Source organism: Zootoca vivipara, chromosome 1 (assembly GCF_963506605.1).
Source record: "Zootoca vivipara chromosome 1, rZooViv1.1, whole genome shotgun sequence".
Classification (NCBI taxonomy): Eukaryota; Metazoa; Chordata; class Lepidosauria; order Squamata; family Lacertidae; genus Zootoca; species Zootoca vivipara.
Genome location: NC_083276.1, coordinates 52132515 through 52153797, shown reverse-complemented (window position 1 = coordinate 52153797; position 21283 = coordinate 52132515). Strand labels below are relative to the sequence as shown.

Genomic DNA, 21283 nt, shown 5'->3' with positions numbered 1-21283 from the left:
GGAAACACCATCAAAGCATTCTTGACAGATGGCTGTCAAGCCTCTGCTTAAAGACCTCCAAAGAAGGAGACTCCACCACACTCCTTGGCAGCAAATTCCACTGTCAAACAGCTCTTACTGTCAGGAAGTTCTTCCTAATGTTTAGGTGGAATCTTCTTTCTTGTAGCTTGAATCCATTGCTCCATGTCCGCTTCTCTGGAGCAGCAGAAAACAACCTTTCACCCTCTTCTATAAGACATCCTTTTATATATTTGAACATGGCTATCATATCACCCCTTAACCTTCTCTTCTCCAGGCTAAACATACCCAGCTTCCTAAGCCGTTCCTCATAAGGCATTGTTTCCAGGCCTTTGACCATTTTGGTTGCCCTCCTCTGGACACGTTCCAGCTTGTCAGTATCCTTCTTGAACTGTGGTGCCCAGAACTGGACACAGTATTCCAGGTGACGTCTGACCAGAGCGGAATACAGTGGTACTATTACTTCCCTTGATCTAGATGCTATACTCCTATTGATCAGTCCCAGTAGCAATGCTTGGGATTTTCACCCATAAACTCTTGTCAATTACAGAACTAATAAATGAAACTCTGGCAGGTGGCTGCAGGCTCATAGCTCCCCTGCCATCAGAAGCCTTTCTGTGGCAAGAATATATGACTTTATGAGTTGCAGTCTAGGTTGCATCTCAAACACTAATTCAATTTTAAGGTGTCTGTGTTTTCAAACTGCATTCTGGGAAGCCCCGGTTTTGCTTGGAAGCTTATCCAAGGAGATTAGTAACAGCAGGTAAATTTCCCTGAAGCACAGTTCATGCATAGCTACGGTACCAAATACTAATTCAGATTGTTGTGGGTCTCCTATCAGTTTCTGTAAGTAGGGCTATTGGTATGAGGCAATACTGGGCTTGACCGAGGAGTGTTGATAGCCTATGCTGCCCCAGTGTTCTGTTTCCATGGAAGCTAAAAAGGCTAGGTGATAGTCAGAAAAGATAACTAATCTGCAGAGACACCCCTTGGGGGGAAAAACCCCCACATACACAATCTAGCCAGGCAGAGGTCGTAGGTGCCTGTGTGTGAAATGAACAACAAACTGTAGCTTGAGTGAGACAGAGGGAAACAGAGAATTGAGTTTGGATGCTGCAAGCATCTTAGGGTGTTGGAGATCTGATGTGGGGAACAGTGGACTTGGGCTGCCTGTTGTTTAAGCTGTGCCTCCATCTATGCTCAACTTGTATATTTAGAAATAAATGCAGATATTACAAAACACCAAGAAACCTCCGGTGGCCTCCTTCCAAAGGAAATCAAGCTGGGGATAATGCTGTATCCCTAGAACATACCAGCACTCAGAGAACTTGGATGAGCATAACAAACATGCTCCACCAGTCCATGTTCACCAGAGATAGTTCCTGTTTTCTGACCCTGCTCCTAGTAAACCACTCTGCTTATTTGATCTCTCTTGTCCCTTGCAGCAGGGGAGCAATATTTTTGGAATGCCTTTAGAAAATATTGCCAGTGTACATAACCCCACACAAGGGTTCATCAGATTTTAGTTTCCTACCGTAAGTCTCTAGCGGTAAAATCTCTGAGCAAGGGGGAAGATGCAGCTACTCTGCACATACACTTGTTTATTGATTCCATTTATCCTGACCTTCCTCTGTGGGGGTTCAGGTGTGGCCCACATGGTCCTTCCCAGTGGCTGCAAGACGGGGACTGGAAAAGTGAGCTTCACAGCTGAGTAGAGAGGTGGATCTCCTTGGCCTTAAACTGGCACTCTAACCATTACGACACAACAGTTCTCCACATGCAGCTTACCCCACTGGTAGTTTACCTGTGGCCCTATTGGACTCCAATTCCCCTAGGCCCCATTCAGCATGGCCAGTGGGAAGGAATGCTGGGAGTTTCAATTCAGCAAATATCTGGAGGGCCACACGTCCCTTACCTTGGCACCTTGTGTAGGGCAGGGTTCCTATAAAGGAAACTGTACACGCATACATAGCAGCAGTCGACCTCCTTTACAACACCAGGGATGGTAGTTTGTGTGGTTTACAGAAGAGGTGGAGATGACCAGGATTTTTAAACCTAGCCGCTATAGGTCCTTTCAACCACAAATAAACATATAGTTCTTCCTTTTTCAGTATTTTTTTTAGTGTATATTGCATTGGGAAACAAGGGATAACAGCTACCCCTCCATAACAACCCACAAATAGTTCAAATAGTATTATAATCTGCAAATAGTATAAAGCCACCGGTATATATTGCAAGAGCAGTTCTTGTGATGTATGATGGCAGCTATGTCATGCTAGGCTAAAGATAGATAGATCCTTGAACCTTTAATCGCAGCTCTAATCCTCTTTGCCTCTTCAATGCTTTCCTCTGAATCTTCTTCAGGTGGCCCGTATCTTTAGCAAACACAGGACCCAACTTGAAAGGACAAAGTTCTCCTGCGGTGGTCTGAACAGTGCAAAGCAAAGAAACACCGTCACTTCTTGTTTCACTAAGATGCTGTGGCCAATTATATGATTGCAGCCTCAAGATGGCATTTGATTGTTTTGCAATAGCATCGCATTCCTGGCATAAGTCCCTTTTTTTTTTTAATAATCCGCCAGATGTTCTTGTCAGATAGATACACACCAGAACTATGGAAAGCCATGTAGAATAGGTCTTTGTTGCTCTTCCACACTGATTATAGCTCTTGAGCAGCTGCCTTCTTTGGATTTTCCTTTTTTGGCTTCTAGGTTGGAATAATGATAATAATATATAATGATTTATTATTTATACCCCACACATCTGGCTGGGTTTCCCCAGCCACTCTGGGCGGCTTCTAACAAATATTAAAATACAATAGTACTTCAGATAGTAAAAGCTTCCCCAAACAAGGCTGCCTTCAGATGTCTTCTAAAAGTCTGGTAGTTGTTTTTCCCTTTGACATCTGGTGAGAGGGCATTCCACAGGGTGGGTGCCACTACCGAGAAGGCCCTCTGCCTGGTTCCCTGTAACTTCGCTTCTTGCAGTGAGGGAACTGCCAGAAGGCCCTCGACGCTGAACCTCAGTGTCCGAGCAGAACGATGGGGGTGGAGATGCTCCTTCAGGTATACTGGATAATTCCTCACTTACCAATAACATTCATGGTGCAGTTAGTTTTCAGCTCTGAACTTAATTTTCAGGGTTGGAGAGAGTTGTCATTTAGATAAGCAATGTTTCACACCAAGGAAGAGTCATAGCTTTTGTGTTGAATGCAGAAGGCCCCTGATTCAATACTCAACAAAGGTAGGACCAGGAATCTACCTAAGGTCCCAAACCTTGGACAGCTGCTGTCAGTCAGCGTTAGATAGGCCAATGGCCTGGCTCAAGTAAAAACTTCCTAGAGTCCTACTTTCCTAAAATAAAGCTAAACCCCAAAGTGGGAAACACTGCGCCAGAGTTCCAGTAGTGGTCTAGTTCCACACTTGGATGTAAATTTTCCAGGCCTAGTACACAGGTTGTGGGTTGAGATTTCTGCAAATAAAGATGGTGGGTGTCCCATCAGCACTGTGATTTGCTGTGCACCCAGCTGCCCTGTAAACAAGTTTATAAAAGTTTTTTTTAAGGTAGGAGGAAGGCATAGGATATTCAGAGCCCAGTGGTGACAAACCTGTGGCAAGGGCCCTCTGGAGTACCTCTTAAAATGGCCATGGCCATTCACCTCACTATGCTTGGTGGGGCTCATTGGAGTGGTTTTTTGTGTTGGAAGATGGTCTCACCCTCTTCTTTAGGACTTTTAAGGCCAAGTTTTTAAAATGGGTCCAGAAGTGGACTTTGAGCCATAACATTTGACTAAGCACTGGTGTACTATATGACTGAAATGCTCATTCTGAGGTAGCAATCTTGCAGCCATTTTCAAAGGTAACCATACATGTAACTCATTGCAAATGTCCAAAGCGGTTGTTATCAGAGCATGGGTAACTATGGCCTGGCCATTCACGAATGGTTGCAGTTGGTTTATCAGACAAAGCTGATAAAAGGTACTTCAAGCCACAGAGGCTACCTGGTCTTCTGGTGACAACCCTGGCTCAATAAGCACCTCCAGGTTTCAGATCTGATCCCTTTTAGGAAGAGTACAAGTCAACAGACTGGGTTGAACACCACTCACCCACACTTCTGAGTAAAAATCAGAGGAATGAAGACTCTTCGGCACAGATAGACATGCTGCTTCTCACATAAATATGCATGCAAGGAAAAGAAGTTGAGTCTACATAGCCACGCAAGCTTTTAATGTCCCAACCTCCTGTATTTGTTTTCTTTATATAATTTCTGATTATTTAAGGCTAGCAATGTGGCCTTGATAATTTAATCAGTTGAACACCTGATATTTTCCCATGTTTACACTTGGACACACCTGGCAGTGTTCTCCATATGCTGTCAATAATTGAGTTTGGCTAGCATTTAGTAAGGTGCATCACTGGTGCATTTCCACCACTGAGTTGAATTTTCAGGATGATGAACAGTGAGACAAGGCGGCAAAAGTGCAATCGGCATTCCCTACTCCAGTGCTTCCACAATCCAGGTGCCAAGTAAGTGATGAAATTACCATTATCTGTGTTGAATCCAAGCAACCCAAGCCATTTTGTTGATCTCCCTTTCTAGAGGCCAGCAAGGCAGAAGATAATTACGTTTAAAGCTGACCACGGAATAATCTCAAACACCATCACCGTCAGCAATAGCAGACTTCTGTCTTTTCAAATTTCAGTTAGATGTTCTGCATCTGACTTTTCTAGTAAATTCAGGAGGCTGTATTCTTGAATTATTGTTTGAAAACGAATGGTTTGATATTAGATGTTGTTGGATTTAGGAAGCTTGGGCTGCAGTCCTATACGCACACTTAAGTGGGAGTAAAAACAAGTCTTGTGGCACCTTAAATATTAACGTATTTATGAGGACATAAGCTTTCATGGACTGGAAGTATACTCAAAATGGTTATTCATGGAGCAATGCAAGTTCACAAGCCATTGGCTGCTGGTCCACAGTGGCTCCACTGCAGTCCAGGTTGGATCGGACACTTCAGGGACCAAATAAAGCGCCAGTCCCTGGCACACTGGGGGGCAGGAATTGCCAGTCGAACACATCAGATAACTTGAGTAGCACTGGGCATCTGATGAGGGGAACTCTTGTCCATGAAAACCTATTCTGCAAAGTTGGGCACATCTACACTTCCATTGTCCAATGAGAGGTTTTTCTGAGAGGTTTATCTTTTCTCCAACCACCTTCCCTGGGAAAACCCGCTGCTTACTGTTGAACTGGAACAAACATCAGTTGGGTTTTCTGCAGATTGACATTTATTCCGACTCAGCAGTAAACAGCGGGTTTTCCTGGGAAAGTGGTGGGACAAAAAAATAAACCCCTTTTTGGACCCATGTCTAGAAATCACAGAACAAATGGAAGCAATTGCAGGACAAAGGGAAGTGTGGATGAACCTGTAGTTAGATTCTGAAGTGCCACACAATTCTTTGCTGCTTTTGCTGCTATCACTCTGGCAATGGTTGTCTAGGAGTAAACCCCACTGAATTTCTGAGTAGACATATACTGTATAGGGTTGCACTGCTAATGTAGAGCTCAAGTTACTTGAAGACTAAGTTATATTTATGATGACATGCTTTAATTAGGAGGGAAAAAATAAAGTACTGTAAACCTTAAATCCCTTTCACGTGGGGCTAATTATGCATGGTGTAGAGAAAGTGGATTGGGAGAAGTTTTTCTCTCCCTCTTCATAACAAAATTAAGTACTTCTTCACACAACACATATTACCTTTCAGAGTTAATTCCCACAATATGTATTGATTGCCACAAATTTAGATGGTCTTAAAGGAGGATTAGGCTAATGGAGTATAGGCTATCATGTCATACCTCCATTGGCTGTAGACCTCCAAATACCAGCTGCTGAGGATCAAAAGTGGGGTGAGTATACAGATTGTATATGAATTTCGAATTTCAGAGTGAAACTGCTATGGCTTTCATTCTGGAACTAAGAAACCAAGACCATGGCAGTTGAAACACATTCCAATTCATCTTTAAAAGCTGAATCATTCCCCAAAACATTCTTTTTTAACACAATTTGATCACTGGTTTGCTAATGGAATGAAAACTACTCTTGCAGTGCAATCTAATACATGTCAGAAATAAGTCGGAGTTGGAGATGGCGTTTATAAGTGGTCCATGTTTCACAAGCATATAGTAAGTTTGGTAGTACAATAGCTTTGTAAACAAGCATTTTGGTTTCCCTGCAAATGTCCCAGTCCTCAAACACTCTGCACTTCAATTGAGAGAAAGCTGCACTCGCAGAGCTCAGGCGATGCTGGATTTCGGCATCAATGTTGGCCCTTGTGGAAAGGTAACTGCCTAGGTAGGAAAAGTGATCAACATTTTCCAACGTTACACCACTGACTTGGATTTGTGGCACTGCAGAGGGGTTATTTTGTACTTGTTGGTGCAGCACTTTGGTTTTTGGGATGTTGAGTGATAGGTCAAGCTTTTCCTAAGCTTCTGCAAAGATATTTAGGATGGTTTGGAGGTCATCCTCTGAGCGTGCGCACACTATGTTGTCATCAGCATACTGAAGCTCTATGACAGAAGTTACAGTAACCTTACTTTTTGCTTTCAGCCTGCTCAGATTGAAGAGCTTTCCATCTGTTCGATATATGATTTCTATTCCGGTAGGGAGTTTCCCGTCAACAAAGTGTAGGATCATGGCAATGAAAATAATGAATAGAGTTGGGGCAATAACACCTGATCCCACTGTGAATGGTTCACTTTGAGAGCAATTGTTATCTGCGATTGTTGCTGTCATATTATCACGGAGGAGCCGAATGATGTTTACAAATTTATCTGGGCAACCAACTTTCAGAAGGACAGTCCACAGGGCATTATGATTGCAGGGGTGTCAAACTCAAATTCATCGGGGGCCGCATCAACAGTTTGGTCACCCTCAAAGGGCCAGTTGTATCTGTAGGACTATGTGTCCACTCTTTATTATCATAAATTATTGTCACTGCATTCAATTATTACTCTTTTTTGTAATAATGTAAGTAATAACTAGCTCTGAAAGCAGAAACATAGTCAGAATAATGGCAAGTAGATATTCAAATGTACAATTATTGTACAATTTATTGAAAAATGATTTTTGGTAACTGCACTGGGTGGTGGAGGCTCGCTAGGGTTTCATGCAGGACCTTTGCAGAGCTACTAGTACCTGGAGATGCTGGGGTCCTTCTGCATGCAGGACAGATGTTCTGCCAGTGAGCCACCACCCTTCACCAAAGGGACTGGCTGAGGTTGACTCACTGGAGCTGCTCTCCTGGTTCCAGGGTTTAAGGGCCAGAAGTATAAAGCAGCATCCTATGTTTCTGAGGAGAGGGAGAGGGAGGGGAGGGGAGGGAGGGAGGGAGGGAGGAAGAAAAGAGGGAGTGGGAGGGAGAGAGGAAGGAAGGAAAGAGGGGAGAGAAAGAAGCACGCTGCTGGGTGCTTTGTCTGTGCTTCAGCAGCAGCAGCAGCAGCCGTTTCCAAGCGCCGAGCCGTGGCAGGAGGAGGAGGATTCAAAGTGCTACAGAGCACTGCTGCGTCGCAGAGGCTCGGGACTCTCCGTGCGGCGCTGCTCCGGCCGCCTTTCTACCCCCCCGGCCCCAGCTGTTTGTCGGCGCTTTGTCGGCGCGGCGCTTCAGCAGCAAGGTCCCGCTGCTGCGTCTCGCTGGCTGGGCCGCTCGGCGGGACACATGACGAGGTCTGGCGGGCCTGCATATTCCTACATTGCAGGGAGTTGGACTAGTTGATTCTCAGGGTCCCTTCCAACTCTACAAATCTGTGATTCCAGAAGACTATGAAATTAGCTGCAAAAAAAGGACCTTTCAGGGTTGTTTGGTGGACATGTAATTCTAAATGCATGGCAAAGAAATGTCTAGGCTGTTAATCTGGAGATCCAAACAATGCTAAGTCATACGATGTCAATTCCTGGTCATTGCACTAAGGCTAATTAGGTCCTTCAACAGGGCTCTGCAGGCCTAGCAGGGCCCAGACTAACATACGTTGGTAGGAGTGGTGTATACATACAAATCGTGATGCATGCCATTCCATCACACCCATCAAAGGGATTTAATAGGATTTCTTTAAAAAGAATATCTATCAAGCTTGGGACTTAAGGCACAACATGTCATTCCCACTGCCTTCACATACAGCCTTCAATAACTGCTATTCTGCTATTATTAGTACTTCATTCTAGATGAAAGGGAATATTGACTTTATCAAAAGATTTGCATCACTTGCCCCTGGTGGTGGTGGGATTATAAACAGTGAGGTCTGAATAGGGATGGGAAATAAATTATTTCAGTTTGCATTTTAAATGTGAAAATGCAACACCCCCCCCCCAATGAACTGAAACATAGCTCTCTTGAAAACTGCACTTCTTTGAATTTTGCAGTGCACTCCTTATGCAAAGGATGTGTATAGAATTATATAAGGCACACTCTTCTATTGTCTCCCGAGACAGAGGATGCCAACCAATATTAGTAAAAAGGGTCCCATAGGATGAGTGTATTAGTGGAAAGGATGTATTAGTGGAAAGGATGTATATTAAGGGGAAATTGCTTTAAAAAAATTATTTTCTAGGCAAAATTGCATACAAAAATATGTATATTAAGAGAAAGTAAATGCACACAAAAATGTGTACAAACTGTCCTGTAGACCCTTTAAAAATGTTTGCAGTTATATTAGGAAATTAGAGTGAACCAAACTTAAGAATGGAAAAATGAAAAATAGAGAGAAACTGAAACTAACATATTCATACATCTCTTGAGGGAAATAAAATGCAAGTACAGATACTGACAATTCAATTAGAGCTAGTAATATCCTTTGTACATTTAAAAAGATGTGAGCAGATCATGCATTTCTGCTAAAAAATTAAAAAGCAGACCCTGAAAGACTAAAGAAGCCTCCAGTTGAGATAGATTTCAGGACACTCGTAGCTCTGGTGTTTGGGGCTTTTAAATTTAGAATAAGTGGACTGTAAAATTACCCCTGGTATGTAGAAAGGGCCGCTTCAGACTGCTGTTTTATGGTAAGTGGTGGAGCAACATGTTGTTGATACATTAATAGTGTGATATTAGTGGATGTATACTGGATTGCCTACACATAAACTCACTTTATCAGTTATTCTGCAATGCTTCCCCAATGTTCCCCCATTATTGCATTCAGACTTTAACAGTCCGTTCCATCATCCATGCTCCCAGCACCTTGAATTCTCTCACTCTTTTTTTAGTTACTCGTGCACCCATAATTTCATCTGTACATTCATACATATACTAGTGGCCAAAATTGTGGAAACCTTTTGGAAAAAGTGTATTTCCGAGGTTTGATGGCTCATAACACCACTGTTTTTTGGAGTAATACCATAAAATTATATATCAATGGAAAGAGAATTTAATGAAGAATGTAATGCAGTAACTTTTATGAAGGATTATTTATTACAACAGTAGTCATAAAGAAGAAACGTGAAACACATAGAAAAAATGAGATATACAATACTTAGTTGAGTATCCTTTAGCTTTACAACGCCTTCCCATGGTCTGAACCAAGTTTTTTTTAGTTCTGCAGCTGTAATAATGTGAAACCAAGATTGAATTATTGCCTCTATTAATTGGGTTTTATTGCTGGGTTGCTTCTGGCAAACAAGTTTCTTTAGTCGGCTCCACACTTCAAACCATGTTCATGGCAGCTTACAACATTTTTTAAAATGCATAACCGCAACATAACAATAGTAGTCGTAAACAATAAATGAAACATTGACAAAATACACAACCCAACTAAAAAATTATCACAAGACCCAACAGCAACAACCCTCCCAACAACCCCCACCCCCCCAAAAAAACAACAACAGCCCAGCCTAGGAGTCTGTTCAGCAGCCTCAGCTTTTGTAGCTGGTCAGTCAGGGCCTCAGCCCCCTATCCCTCAAGCCAAGTGGGAAAAGCCTGCAATTTTTTTTTACACTTTTTATGTTTAGGCTATGATTGCTTTGCTACACCATTGCTCATTTCCACCAAACGGAACAAAACAAAACACCCACTCACCAAGAAACAAAAGCCCACATGAATGCTGGTATCCGGCATCAGCCTGAAGTATATGTGAGTGGTTACATCACAACGAAGCAGATACAATGCAGCACATTGCCAAGGCCCCCTTGTGCTATAGCGCAATTAGAAGCTGGAATAAAAAGAAGACGAAATAGAACATTTGTAGTGTATGGGATTTCAGGTGGAAACGACTGGACATACAATGCAAAGTAGTGTGACTGCCCCAAAACCTTTGAGGGCGCAAATCGTATTTACTTCAGGCGCACAGATAACCACCCTGATACCACCAAGTGTATTATGAATGCACAATAAATAGGGTGAAGGTTTTCTCCCATTCTCATTCTACTAGAATCTGGAGTGAACCAATGAAACTGGACGTTGGAAGACTCAGGACCTACAAATGAGAATTCTTCTTCACACACTGCATAATTAAGCTATGAAATTCACTCCCATGGGGTGTAGTGATGGCCCCAGGGCCTGCCCGATACATTTTGGTGCCTGAGACAAACCACAAAATGTTGCCCCCCCCCTGCCAGGGAAGAAGTGGCAAATGAAGACCTACATCAGGAACAAGGAGGGACTAAAGATCTACATTGAGATCTGCTCCCCTAAAGCTCTGCTGTGGAATTCCAGTGATGAGACTGTTCAGGTCCTACTTGAGAACTTCTCACAAGCATCTGGTTGGCCACTGTGAGAACAGGATGCTGAACTAGACAGGCCTATGCTCTGGTGCTCTATTTTTCTATGGTCATATGCTAGCAATTTCCAACAACACGTTGCTTGTTTTCTTGTTGACATACATTACAATGTGCAGGGATGCAAAGAAACTTCTGGGAAGTCTTCAAAAAGTTAGTCTGCATGTCGTTTTTTGGGTGCGTTTTAAAACAAGATAAGCAGATATTTACATGCTCCAACCCACCACTCTGTTCCTTTGTGGAAATTGGGAAATTAGTTTGTTTCAACTGAAATCGTCCTTATGGGAAAATTCATCCGCTTTGGAGAACAGAAAAGAACAAAAACTCAAAAACAAACAAACCCAATGCTGACACCCAGATACTTCTTAACTCTGGACCAAAGTCCCCACCCTGCCAAGATCTCTTGGCTTGAACATGTTTTTCATGCTCCCAGCTCAACAGCCTGGTATGTTCCAGCCAGTGAAGTCCTACTGAAAGTCCAAATTAGGTTGCAAGTTCAGCATGCTTTTTGGCTTATCACCCAGGAAATGTGGGGGCCTACCGCCATCTGTTGGTAAGTCTCTTTCACAGCAGGTGCAGCTTTAAAAAAGGAACACAAAACAATCTGTTTTGTCTTGCACTTTTTCAAGCTTTCAAGTGACATGAAACTTTCCCTCAGTCCAGGTGGAAAGATTACTAAGTCTTTAGCATGGGAGACCATTCCCTTAGATGTGCAATATTCAAGACATTTCAGAGAGACAGGGGCGTAGGAAGATAGGGGTGGTGGGGGCGGTGCACCCCGAGCGACGTGATCCCAGGGGCGCCATCGCCGCTGCCCTCTCTGCCCCCCAAACGCACGCCCCGTCACTGCGCACAGCGCCCCCCACCCCAAAACGTGCGACACGTCATTGCGCACGGTGCGCCCCGCCCCCAGAACATGCGCCACATCACTGGGGGCAGCGCGTATGCTCTCCGCCCCCGGTGATGGAGCATGAAGCTCCACTGCTGCAGAGAGACTGTCTAATTATAAATATCACACACACACACACACACACACACACACACCACATGCAAAGGTTAAGGAGAATTCTGAAAGAGATGAAAGTTTGCAATTCTTGGAGTGGGGGGGAGATAATTTTTCTTTTTGTTCCCCTTTCTCAAGAAATCAGGAGTGTTTCTTAATCTGAATATTTAAAGGCCTTTCTGCACAACTGGTCAGGATTGCAACCTTCTGTTTGAGCCTACAGAGAAAGAGGGGAAAGGGGTAGAATCTGGCAGCCTAGATGAAAATTGGGGAAGGGGGGGCAGAGAAAAACATGCCTTCCCCCTCTTCCCCAACTCCTGAAGCGCCCCTCAAGACCTGAACAGCACTAGCTTCCTACTCAAAGCTCTCAGGTCAGGTGTCCTAAAAAGCACCCCTCCTACAGGGTGGGATGCACTGCAACATTGTGTTGCAGTTCTTAGAAGATTTTTTAAAAAAATACTATGCACAACTCACAGCACATTCCTATTGGTTTAATGGGGCTTACTCCGAGCTAAGTGGGTATAGGAATCCAGCCTGAAGTTAATACAGTATATAAAAAAGAATTACAAATTTCAAGAAGAGGAATAGATTATTTGTACTTATAAGAGAAAGAACATTTGGAAAGCTGCCTCATACTTTTGAAGCGAGTGTGATATTATATTGTTCATATTTGATATTTATTAATAATTTATTTGAAGGTGGGTGGAGTTGTTTTTGTTTTTGCATTTATACATATTGTGTATATTGTATAATTTATTGTATAATTAAATATACAATATTGTTGTTAATGTTTAGTTGTTTAGTCGTGTCCGACTCTTCGTGACATATTAGCAAATGCATTCAAATGTTGAATTGTACTACGGTAATCTGTAGAGTGTAATCTATACTTTTTGCATATTTCACTTTTTGAAGGATAACATGTACAATAAACTAATTTGCAAACAAGCAGAACTCAACATTTCTTTCCCACCGCATCTTTTTGCTGTTGTGCAGTTGAACAGAACCATAACCAGGAAAAGGGTGGGACTGTTTCCCTTTGAAGGAGAATGTTGGCAAACTGGATTCACTTGGGTTGTAGTGATGGGCAAAACAGATCTCTTTGGGGAGTGCTCCTTTGGGGGGGAAGGCCAATACATAAATGAAATAAATAATCAAAACAGAATATTAAAAAATACCCCTAAAGTCAAGGGAAGTGTATGTCAAACCTCCTAAACCAGCATAGGAATATAATGAAACCGTCTTCTTCTTTTTAAATTGAACATCAAGTTTTGTGTAAGTAGAAATGAACTGAGTAACGACTGCACCTGCCATAGGCTTTACTTTCTGTAAAACCAAGCTGTATGCACAGATGCGTAGAATCGCTACCTGTTGTACTGTGAAAAGTCATAATTTTTGCCCACTTCTAGTGTATAATTATCCCTGAAACAGACAGGCTTTTAAAGAGAGAAATAACAGCCAGGCAGATCTGGCTTTCTATCGCCATTCCTAGAAGTTTCAACAGCTGCTATACAGTACTGCATAGTGCGGCGTTTTCGGATCCAACGTTGAACTGTGCAGAGCTTGAATCTTACCAGCGTGGGCACAGAATGCGCTTCTGAACAACTTGCAAGCGTTAAAAGCGCGTTTTCTCATCAGCTGAAAACAAAGACAAGGCAAAGCCTCTAGAGGCCGCTTGATCTGGCAGAGACTCGATGTCCTTCGCCCCATCCTGTTACTTATTTGCCCGTTCTGGGAAGTTCGCCTTCGCCGCGGCCGTCAACCTCCGCAGGGCTTCTGGTTCCGTCTATTTCGGCAAGCGATCGCATCTTCGAAAGGGGTGGGCCCTGAGCCGCCTGTGAGGGGCGGGGCTTTCCCTAAGCACCGCCCCCTGATGACTTCGTGCGGCTCCGCTTTGTTTAGCCCAGCCCAGCCCAGCCCAGCCCAGCTCGGCCGGGACGGGTGATTGACACGGACCAAAGTTATCCCGGAATAAAGGAAGCACGCATGTGCCATCACACCGGATGTGAACATGCTCATTTGGCCTCCTCCGCCTCCATCACCCAGGAGCTCGCTTTGTAAAAATAAAAAATAAAAAAAATCTGAAGGGGGTGGGGAGGCAGCAATCGTGCCAAGCCGTGCTAAACCGGTTTATTCCGTGCTGCGGCTTCCCCAGCAGGAGAAAAAGAGAGGGGGGCAGGATAAATGCATTCGCCCCTCGTCCCGCTTCCTAAAGACGATCCCCGACAGTAAAGCTTTAGCACCAATAAACTGAAGCGGGTCAAATCCGTGCCAGCCCCAGATGAGGGTTTCAAGCACTCCTTGCGCCTTGCCGGCCGCTTCTCTCTAATGCCCGTCCCCTGCGCTTCCTGCTGCTGTTGGGGAGCTGCTGGGCTTCCCCGCGCCGAGGGGGCGGCGGCAGGTTCAGAGGCCGGGGGGCGAGCATGGATTTCCGAGGGAAGAAGTACGAGCGGGGCAGCAACTGGTCGGACCCCGAGGTGGTGGAGCTGCTGCACTTGTGGGCCGACGAGTCGGTGCAGGCGGAGCTGGAGAGCTGCCTTCGGAACCAGCACGTCTTCAACCGGATCGCCGAGGTGCTGCGGGAGAAGGGCATCCACCGGACGGGCGACCAGTGCCGGGAGAAGATCAAGAAGATGAAGCTGGAGTACCGCCGCATCAAGGAGAACAACAAGGCCCCTCGAGGGGGCAGGACTTGGAAGTTTTACGACGTGATGGATCGGGTCCTGGCCAGCCGGCCGTCCCTTGCCTACAGCGCCGCCGCCGCCAACAGCAGCAGCAGCGGCGCCTTACTGATGGCGCAACAAGTACTGCCGCCGGGGAGCCTGGTGGAGAGCTACCGTCCCCACTTGGCACCCTCGTCGGCTCTGCCCTTCCCGCCCTCTCAGCCCCCGGAGCTGATGGAGATCAAATGCGAGGAGGTGGATTCCGAGGTGGAGCAGTGCTTGACGCCGGAGCCTCCGCCTTCTCTCACTTACCAGCCGGGGGGCTCCCCCGAGGAGGAGAGGGCCTTTTTGGACGACTCGCCCCTCTCCAGGCTGGAGATGCCCATCGAGACCAGTGTCTCGCCCTCAGGTAGGACGGCGGCGGCGGGCTCGGCTCACTTAACGTCAACACGGCAGCAGGGGTTGATGGGCATCTCTTGGTCACAACAGAGCAGGCCCCACCCGAGACATGTTGGCACTGGGGGGGGGGTGTGCAGCACATGCTGCCCCCCCCTCTCAAATCAAGGCACACAGTACCCAAGGCAGGTGAAGTTAGCCTAGCGCCCCCTAGACAGACAATCCCACAAGCACCTCCACCCCTCACAGTAAAAATACAACAACAGTACAGTACATTAAGTAACCATTTGCTGTCCTGCCAGGAGCTAACGCTGATGTGGTGTGTGCTAGTTGTGTCAGCAGAAGAGTGGAAAGCAAAGAATCCAGGTTCTGCTTTCAGAGTGGTCACTTACAATCTCTCCTTTGCTCTATAAAAGATGAGGCATACACTCCCCACCCCCACCAGCCAACCTGTGTTTTCCCAGAGAAGGACAACCCTCTATTTTAGTTACAAAACTGTCATTTTTAATCAAGGGGCTTTCCCTGATCTCTCCAAGAATTCCCAGTCCTTTGATGCCAAGCCTGCATTGAGGCCAGGAAACCTCTGGTTTTGTAATACAGCATAATTTCAACCTCTCCCTCCCCCCCCCAGGTGTGTTGTGTCCGTGCCCCTCCCCCAATCCCTCCGAAGGTCCCAATGTGCTGATTCTAGAAACTTTTATCCTATCTTTATCTGAAGCCACAGAACATTGCCTTGGGCATGTTTCAGGCAGAAAGGCAATTAAATAAATAAATGGTGTACTTTTGGGCCTTTGAAACACTCTGAGGCAATGAGTTCTGCTGCTCAATGCCCTTTGCAATTACAAATAGTACCCTTAGTTTACAGAATGCTGACTTTCTTGGAATTGTCCCAAATGGGGAACAATGCAAAACAGTAAACTAAATCCATGACTCAAATAATAATAAAAAAGGTTTAAAATAGAGGTTTGGGTGATTTCTGGGTGAGACAGGCTGCTTTGGATCCTGGAACAGTGGTGGACTTTGGGCTTTAATATTTCAGTGACACCTTGTGCAGCACCAAAATCCCCACCTCTCACCTTCCATTGTTCATCATTATAGCAGTGCTTACTGTGGGGCCCTGTGACTCCGCAACTTGTTATAACAACAACTACAACAATTTATTATTTATACCCTGCCCATCTGGCTGGGTTTCCCCAGCCATTCTGGGCGGCTCCCAACAGAATAAAAAAGCGATAAAATATCAAACATTAAAAACTTCCCTAAATCCACCTCTGCCTGGAGTTTTAAATGCCACAAAGCAAATAAATAACTCTAAATGCTGAGTCTACCTCTGTTCAAGTCACCTTGAATGAGGGGAAATCTATACCATGAGGAGATGTGCCAGTGTAGATGTTTAGTTTGGCATCGTTAGTATCAGACTTCAGAATGTGAGCTTCCACACCATCCATTATTTGGAACGATTTATAATTCTGACTGGTGGCTTGCTGGGATCAAGCCATCTCTAGCCACTACAGCAAACTACTGTATAGAATTAAGGTATAGAATATACTTTTTACCTTTACCTTTTATCTAGAATTAAAGGTGAAGGAGCTTTTCAGTGAGAGGAAATGACATCCACCAAGATTGATCTCCAGCACCTGTGATTTTAGAAATTGAAACAATGGGAGCCACGTGCATTGCAGGGAGTTGGCCTAGATGGCTCTTGGGATCCCTTCCAATTCTACAATTCTTCCAGCTCTACAATATGATTCTATGTCAGTCTCTGTAACTTGTTTGAAGCATGATGCTGAATAAGTTGCATCTGTGTATCAGGTACTTGTTGCAAAAAGTTAAAGGAATGGGCGCGTTTCTGGATGCAAATTTCATACTAGGAATAATTAGGAATAGAACCGTAAATAAAACTGCTAATATCATAATACCACTATAAAAATCTATGGTGTCACCATAACTGCGTACAGTTTTGGACACCTTGCCTCGAATGATATTTGAGAGCTGGAAAAGGTTCAGAAGAGGCCAACAAAGGGGCAGGAACCCTTATGAGAAAAGGTTACAACATTCAGAACTTTAATTTATTGGGGGGGGGAACATGAGTAAGGGAACATGATAGGGGTGCACAAAACCATGGAGAAAATGGATAGGCAAAAGTTTTTCTCCCTCTCACAAAATATTCCAACTTGGGGATATTCAGTGAAGCTGGGCATTAGAAGATTCGGGACAGGAAATACTTCTTCCCACAGGAAACCTCCCACAGGAAACTATGGGGTTTGCTCTCACAAGAGACAGTGATGGCCACCAATTTGGATGGCTTTTTAAAGGGATTTGGCAAATTCATGGAGAATAATGACTACCGGTACTAGCCATGAAGACCTTCACTGTGGGAGACACTAAGTGTCTGAATACCAGTTGCAGGGAGGAGACTGCTGTTGTGCTCAGGTTCTGCTTGCTGGCTTCCCCCAGGCAACTGGTTGGCCACTGTGAGAACAGGATACTGCACTAGGTGGACTGTTGGCCTCACCCAGCAAATGCTGCTTATGTTATGTTGATTTATCAATATTCTTTAGTAGTTTGGTTTGCTTTGAGATTCTGCTACAGATACTAATTAAAGGCAACAATGGCAGGTGGTTCAAGCAAGTCTGACCGTAGTCAAGAAGCGTGAAATGATTTTGTGCCTCAAAAGAAGGAATTTCCCTTCATCTGTTTCCTCCTTCAGGTTTCAGTGAACCCAACATGGCTTCGTCATCCCGGATCCAAAGTCTGGGGCCACGGCCTGGCTTTTCCACCCTGCACCGCCTGCGGAAGAAGCGGAAAGCCCAGCGGCTGAAGGATCCCCTGGACGCGCTCTTGCTGAAGACCCTGGCGGCGCAGCGGGACATGGAGGAGCGCTTTCTGCAGATGGAGGAACGGCGGCTCCAACGGGACCTGGAGGCGGAGGAGCGGCGGATACAGCTGGAGCAGCGACGATTTGAACTGGAACGGGACCACGAATTCCGCATGTTCAACGTCTTCGCCCAGATGCTCAGCATCCTAAAACAAAGCAATAACGGCTCCTTTGCAAGTGGGCTGCCCCAGGGCATGGACCTTAGCCAAGCATTTTCCGATAGCACTGGGGCAGGAGAAGGGGCACAGCAGGAAGTGAGGACCACACAGCTGGTGCGGCCCGTCTTGGACAGGACAGCCTATGTGTTCGATTTCTGCAACCATAGTGATTTCCAAAGCAGCCCCTACCTCTCGGTCCGAGGCAATATTGCCAACGTCTTCAGGGGCTCCACAGAGGAAGGGTACAGGGCCTATCATGCCGACAAGTATGAAGAGGACAAAAACCCCACTGTGAGTAAACTATGTTTCTGCTGTGTGCCTTCAAAAACAAAAATTATTATTTAATATGGTTATGGATTTTCCACACAGATCAAGGTTCAGCATAATCAAGGAAGAGCTCTCTGAAGCAGAAGCTTACATTCTGACACGTGATCAAGGGTGGAGAAGGGTGTATGAACAAAGGAGAAATCTGAGCACGTGCGCTTACGAAGCCTGGGCTTCATTTTGGTTGGGGGTAAAAACTAAGACTGTAATCCTCTATACAGTGGTACCTCGACTTACGAAGGCGATCGCGGCGCTCTTCGTAAGTCGAATCCTTCGGTTGTCGAAGCGGCCATTTTGCGCATGCGCAAAGCGCGATTTTTCGCTTCTGCGCATGCGCCGACCGCGCGCACCGCTTCTGCGCAGGCGCAGAGCGCGTGTGTGGCGGAAAAACTTCCAGGTTTGCCGACTTCGGAAGTCGAAACCTTCGGAAGTCGAGTCATTCGGATGTCGAGGTACCACTGTATACCTACTTGGGAATAAGCTGCATAGAGTTCAACATGATAAGTTTCTCCCAGTATTGGGATGCCCAGGATTGAACCAAAGGCTAAATGGGAAAAGGTGGCTTTGAGGAGGAAAAGGGGATGGAAAGTCTTAATTGAGGCACACACACATACACACACACACACACACACACACACACACCGCCACTCCTTGATGTAGAATTTAATATAGGGAATGGACAGAATCCTCTGTTATTTAAAAACAGCTGAACATCCACCCACCCACCTGGAGAAACTGGCAGTCACATGCACTACTCCTAAATCAACACAATTTACAAAGCATTGTATTTTTGATATCTTGCCTGAAATGAAAGTTAGCCCAGGGGGACTTAAAATTATGGGGTTTTTTTACAGCTCAGGGGCCAGGTTATTGTGAACACTAAACCACAGCCTAACACTATGTAGATGTGTCTCCATGTGCCCAAGTGATACACAGGACTAACACTTCTTCCTCTTTCCTTCTCACCCTCCACATCCATGGGTGTAGTCAAGTAAAACAATAGAAATAACTAACTGACCAATCACATCGGTTCTGCCCCCTGCCCTAACAAAAGTCCAAAAAAGCAAAGATCCTGGTTACACCCATGTCTTTTGCTTTCAAAGAGGTTAGCATGATGTATCTTGAACTGGACTTGAAAGACTTAGATTCAAATCCATACTGGGTAATTTTGGACCAGTAACTATTTATCAGCCTAATCTACCTCCCAGGGATGTTGTGAGGGGGAAAATGAGGTCTATGTACACCACAATTTATTAGAGAAAAGGCAGTATACAAATGTAGTAAATAAATAAATAACTTGGGTAAATGAGGTGATTGCTCAAGCTATTGTCTCCAAGAAAAATAGTATCTATACTTAAAGGTAAAGGTAAAGGGACCCCTGACCATTAGGTCCAGTCGTGACCGACTCTGGGGTTGCGCGCTCATCTCGCATTATTGGCCGAGGGGGCCGGTGTATAGCTTCCAGGTCATGTGGCCAGCATGACAAAGCCGCTTCTGGCAAACCAGAGCAGCACATGGAAACACCGTTTACCTTCCCGCTGTAGCGGTCCCTATTTATCTACTTGCATTTTGACGTGCTTTCGAACTGCTAGGTTGGCAGGAGCTGGGACCAAGCAACGGGAGCTCATCCCGTCACAGGGATTCGAACCGCCGACCTTCTGATCAGCAAGCCCTAGGCTCAGTGATTTAACCACAGCGCCACCTGGGTCCCATCTATACTTACTGACCTGCAATTTCTTTCACGCTGTATGAATGATGAAGTGTCTATACGGTATATTAATATAAATGAACGGCATGAAATGATTTCGTTGAGGAATATGAGTATGTGCCGTGTAAATGCATGCAAATTTACAGCTGAAGCCTCTCACGTAATTATACAAAAAGAGGAATCCTGGATTCAGTTACATTCACAAGTGAATTGAAGAATAAATTACATACTATTTGCTTATACGCCTGATCTTTAAAGCACTATTTCCCAAAGTGCTCATTGGCCCTTAAAGGACTTAAAGGAACTCTGGTTCACACATTTTTTTAACAGGGTATGATTTTTGAGATGGCGTAATGGCACGTCAGCTAATGTGAAATACATATACACGCAGTGATTGTTTTTCTTAACAATACTTCTGTCTCTGTCTCCAGGGCATCATTAATTTTGGCACCAGTGAGAACAAGCTGTGCTTTGATCTGATGTCCAAGCGGGTAAGAGAATCGTAAATGTGTTTGATTCCTGAGCTGTGCTGGTGGCGTTGCTCTTTCCCTTCCCAAATCAGTTAGCCCTCAGAGGCTTAATTTGACGTGCTGAAGCATCTTGATATGAATACTTGTTGACGCCTTTCTTTTCCGTTTGGGAAGCTTACAAATTTGTGCCTTTTCCAGAGTAGTGGTGGTGGGAGCATGGCACCTCTCTTGGGTTTCTTGCAGTCAACCACCAGACACTTTCAAATATTGGAGAGAACTTCCTGCCCTATTCCTGCTCCAAGCCCTTGCTTCCCTAGTATGCATGAATTTATCTATCCTCAAAACAATTGGGGGACAAAGCGGGCAAAGGACCCAGCAGAGGATTGAGACAAGACTCTACAGAGGAGCCGCACCCTTTAGAAAGGATGGAAATGATTCCCAAACTAGCAACCCTACACCTCCTTGACCAAGCTTTAAACAGAATGGAAATCGAAATTATCGTTGTTCTCTTAGGGTGTTTCTTTAACTTTCAAATTCTGGGTACTTCCAGAGACAGTGTCTCTTTCCAGAATGAGAGTCCTCTTCTGATAATGTTGTTGCAGGAGCGCTAGCAGTGTGCCTGTTCGCGTGAAAGGAAATGGGATGGACTTGCCTTACTGACCAATATAGACTTGCGCGTTTTGGGTATTGTAACTTGTAATACAAATGCCCTCCAGCAGGATGGGAGCATTCGGTTCTACAGGTTTGATTCTCACCTTTTCCAGACCAATTTGGCTTGCTTAATTATTGTGCCCTCTCCTTCTCCTTGCTAATAGCTGACGCAAAGTGACATGAACGTCATAGAACCTCCACTGCTACAATACCCTGACTGGAAGGGCCATATGTTGTGAGTAGTAACTGCCCTGT

General features: G+C 45.0%; 1 protein-coding gene across 4 annotated transcripts in view; it reads left to right on the top strand.

Annotated features, from left to right (window-relative positions):
• Positions 1-21283, top strand: part of ACCS (1-aminocyclopropane-1-carboxylate synthase homolog (inactive)) — a 41088-nt gene that overhangs the window by 7666 nt on the left and 12139 nt on the right. Inside the window, exons 1-4 of one of the 4 annotated variants that reach the window (XM_035116007.2) lie at positions 4391-4544; positions 17550-18166; positions 20339-20398; positions 21193-21263. In XM_035116007.2, the coding sequence (XP_034971898.2) occupies positions 17567-18166; positions 20339-20398; positions 21193-21263 (731 nt within the window). In that variant the 5' untranslated portion in view covers positions 4391-4544; positions 17550-17566. The other 3 variants (XM_035115998.2, XM_060274719.1, XM_060274722.1) reach the window with 3 other exon arrangements.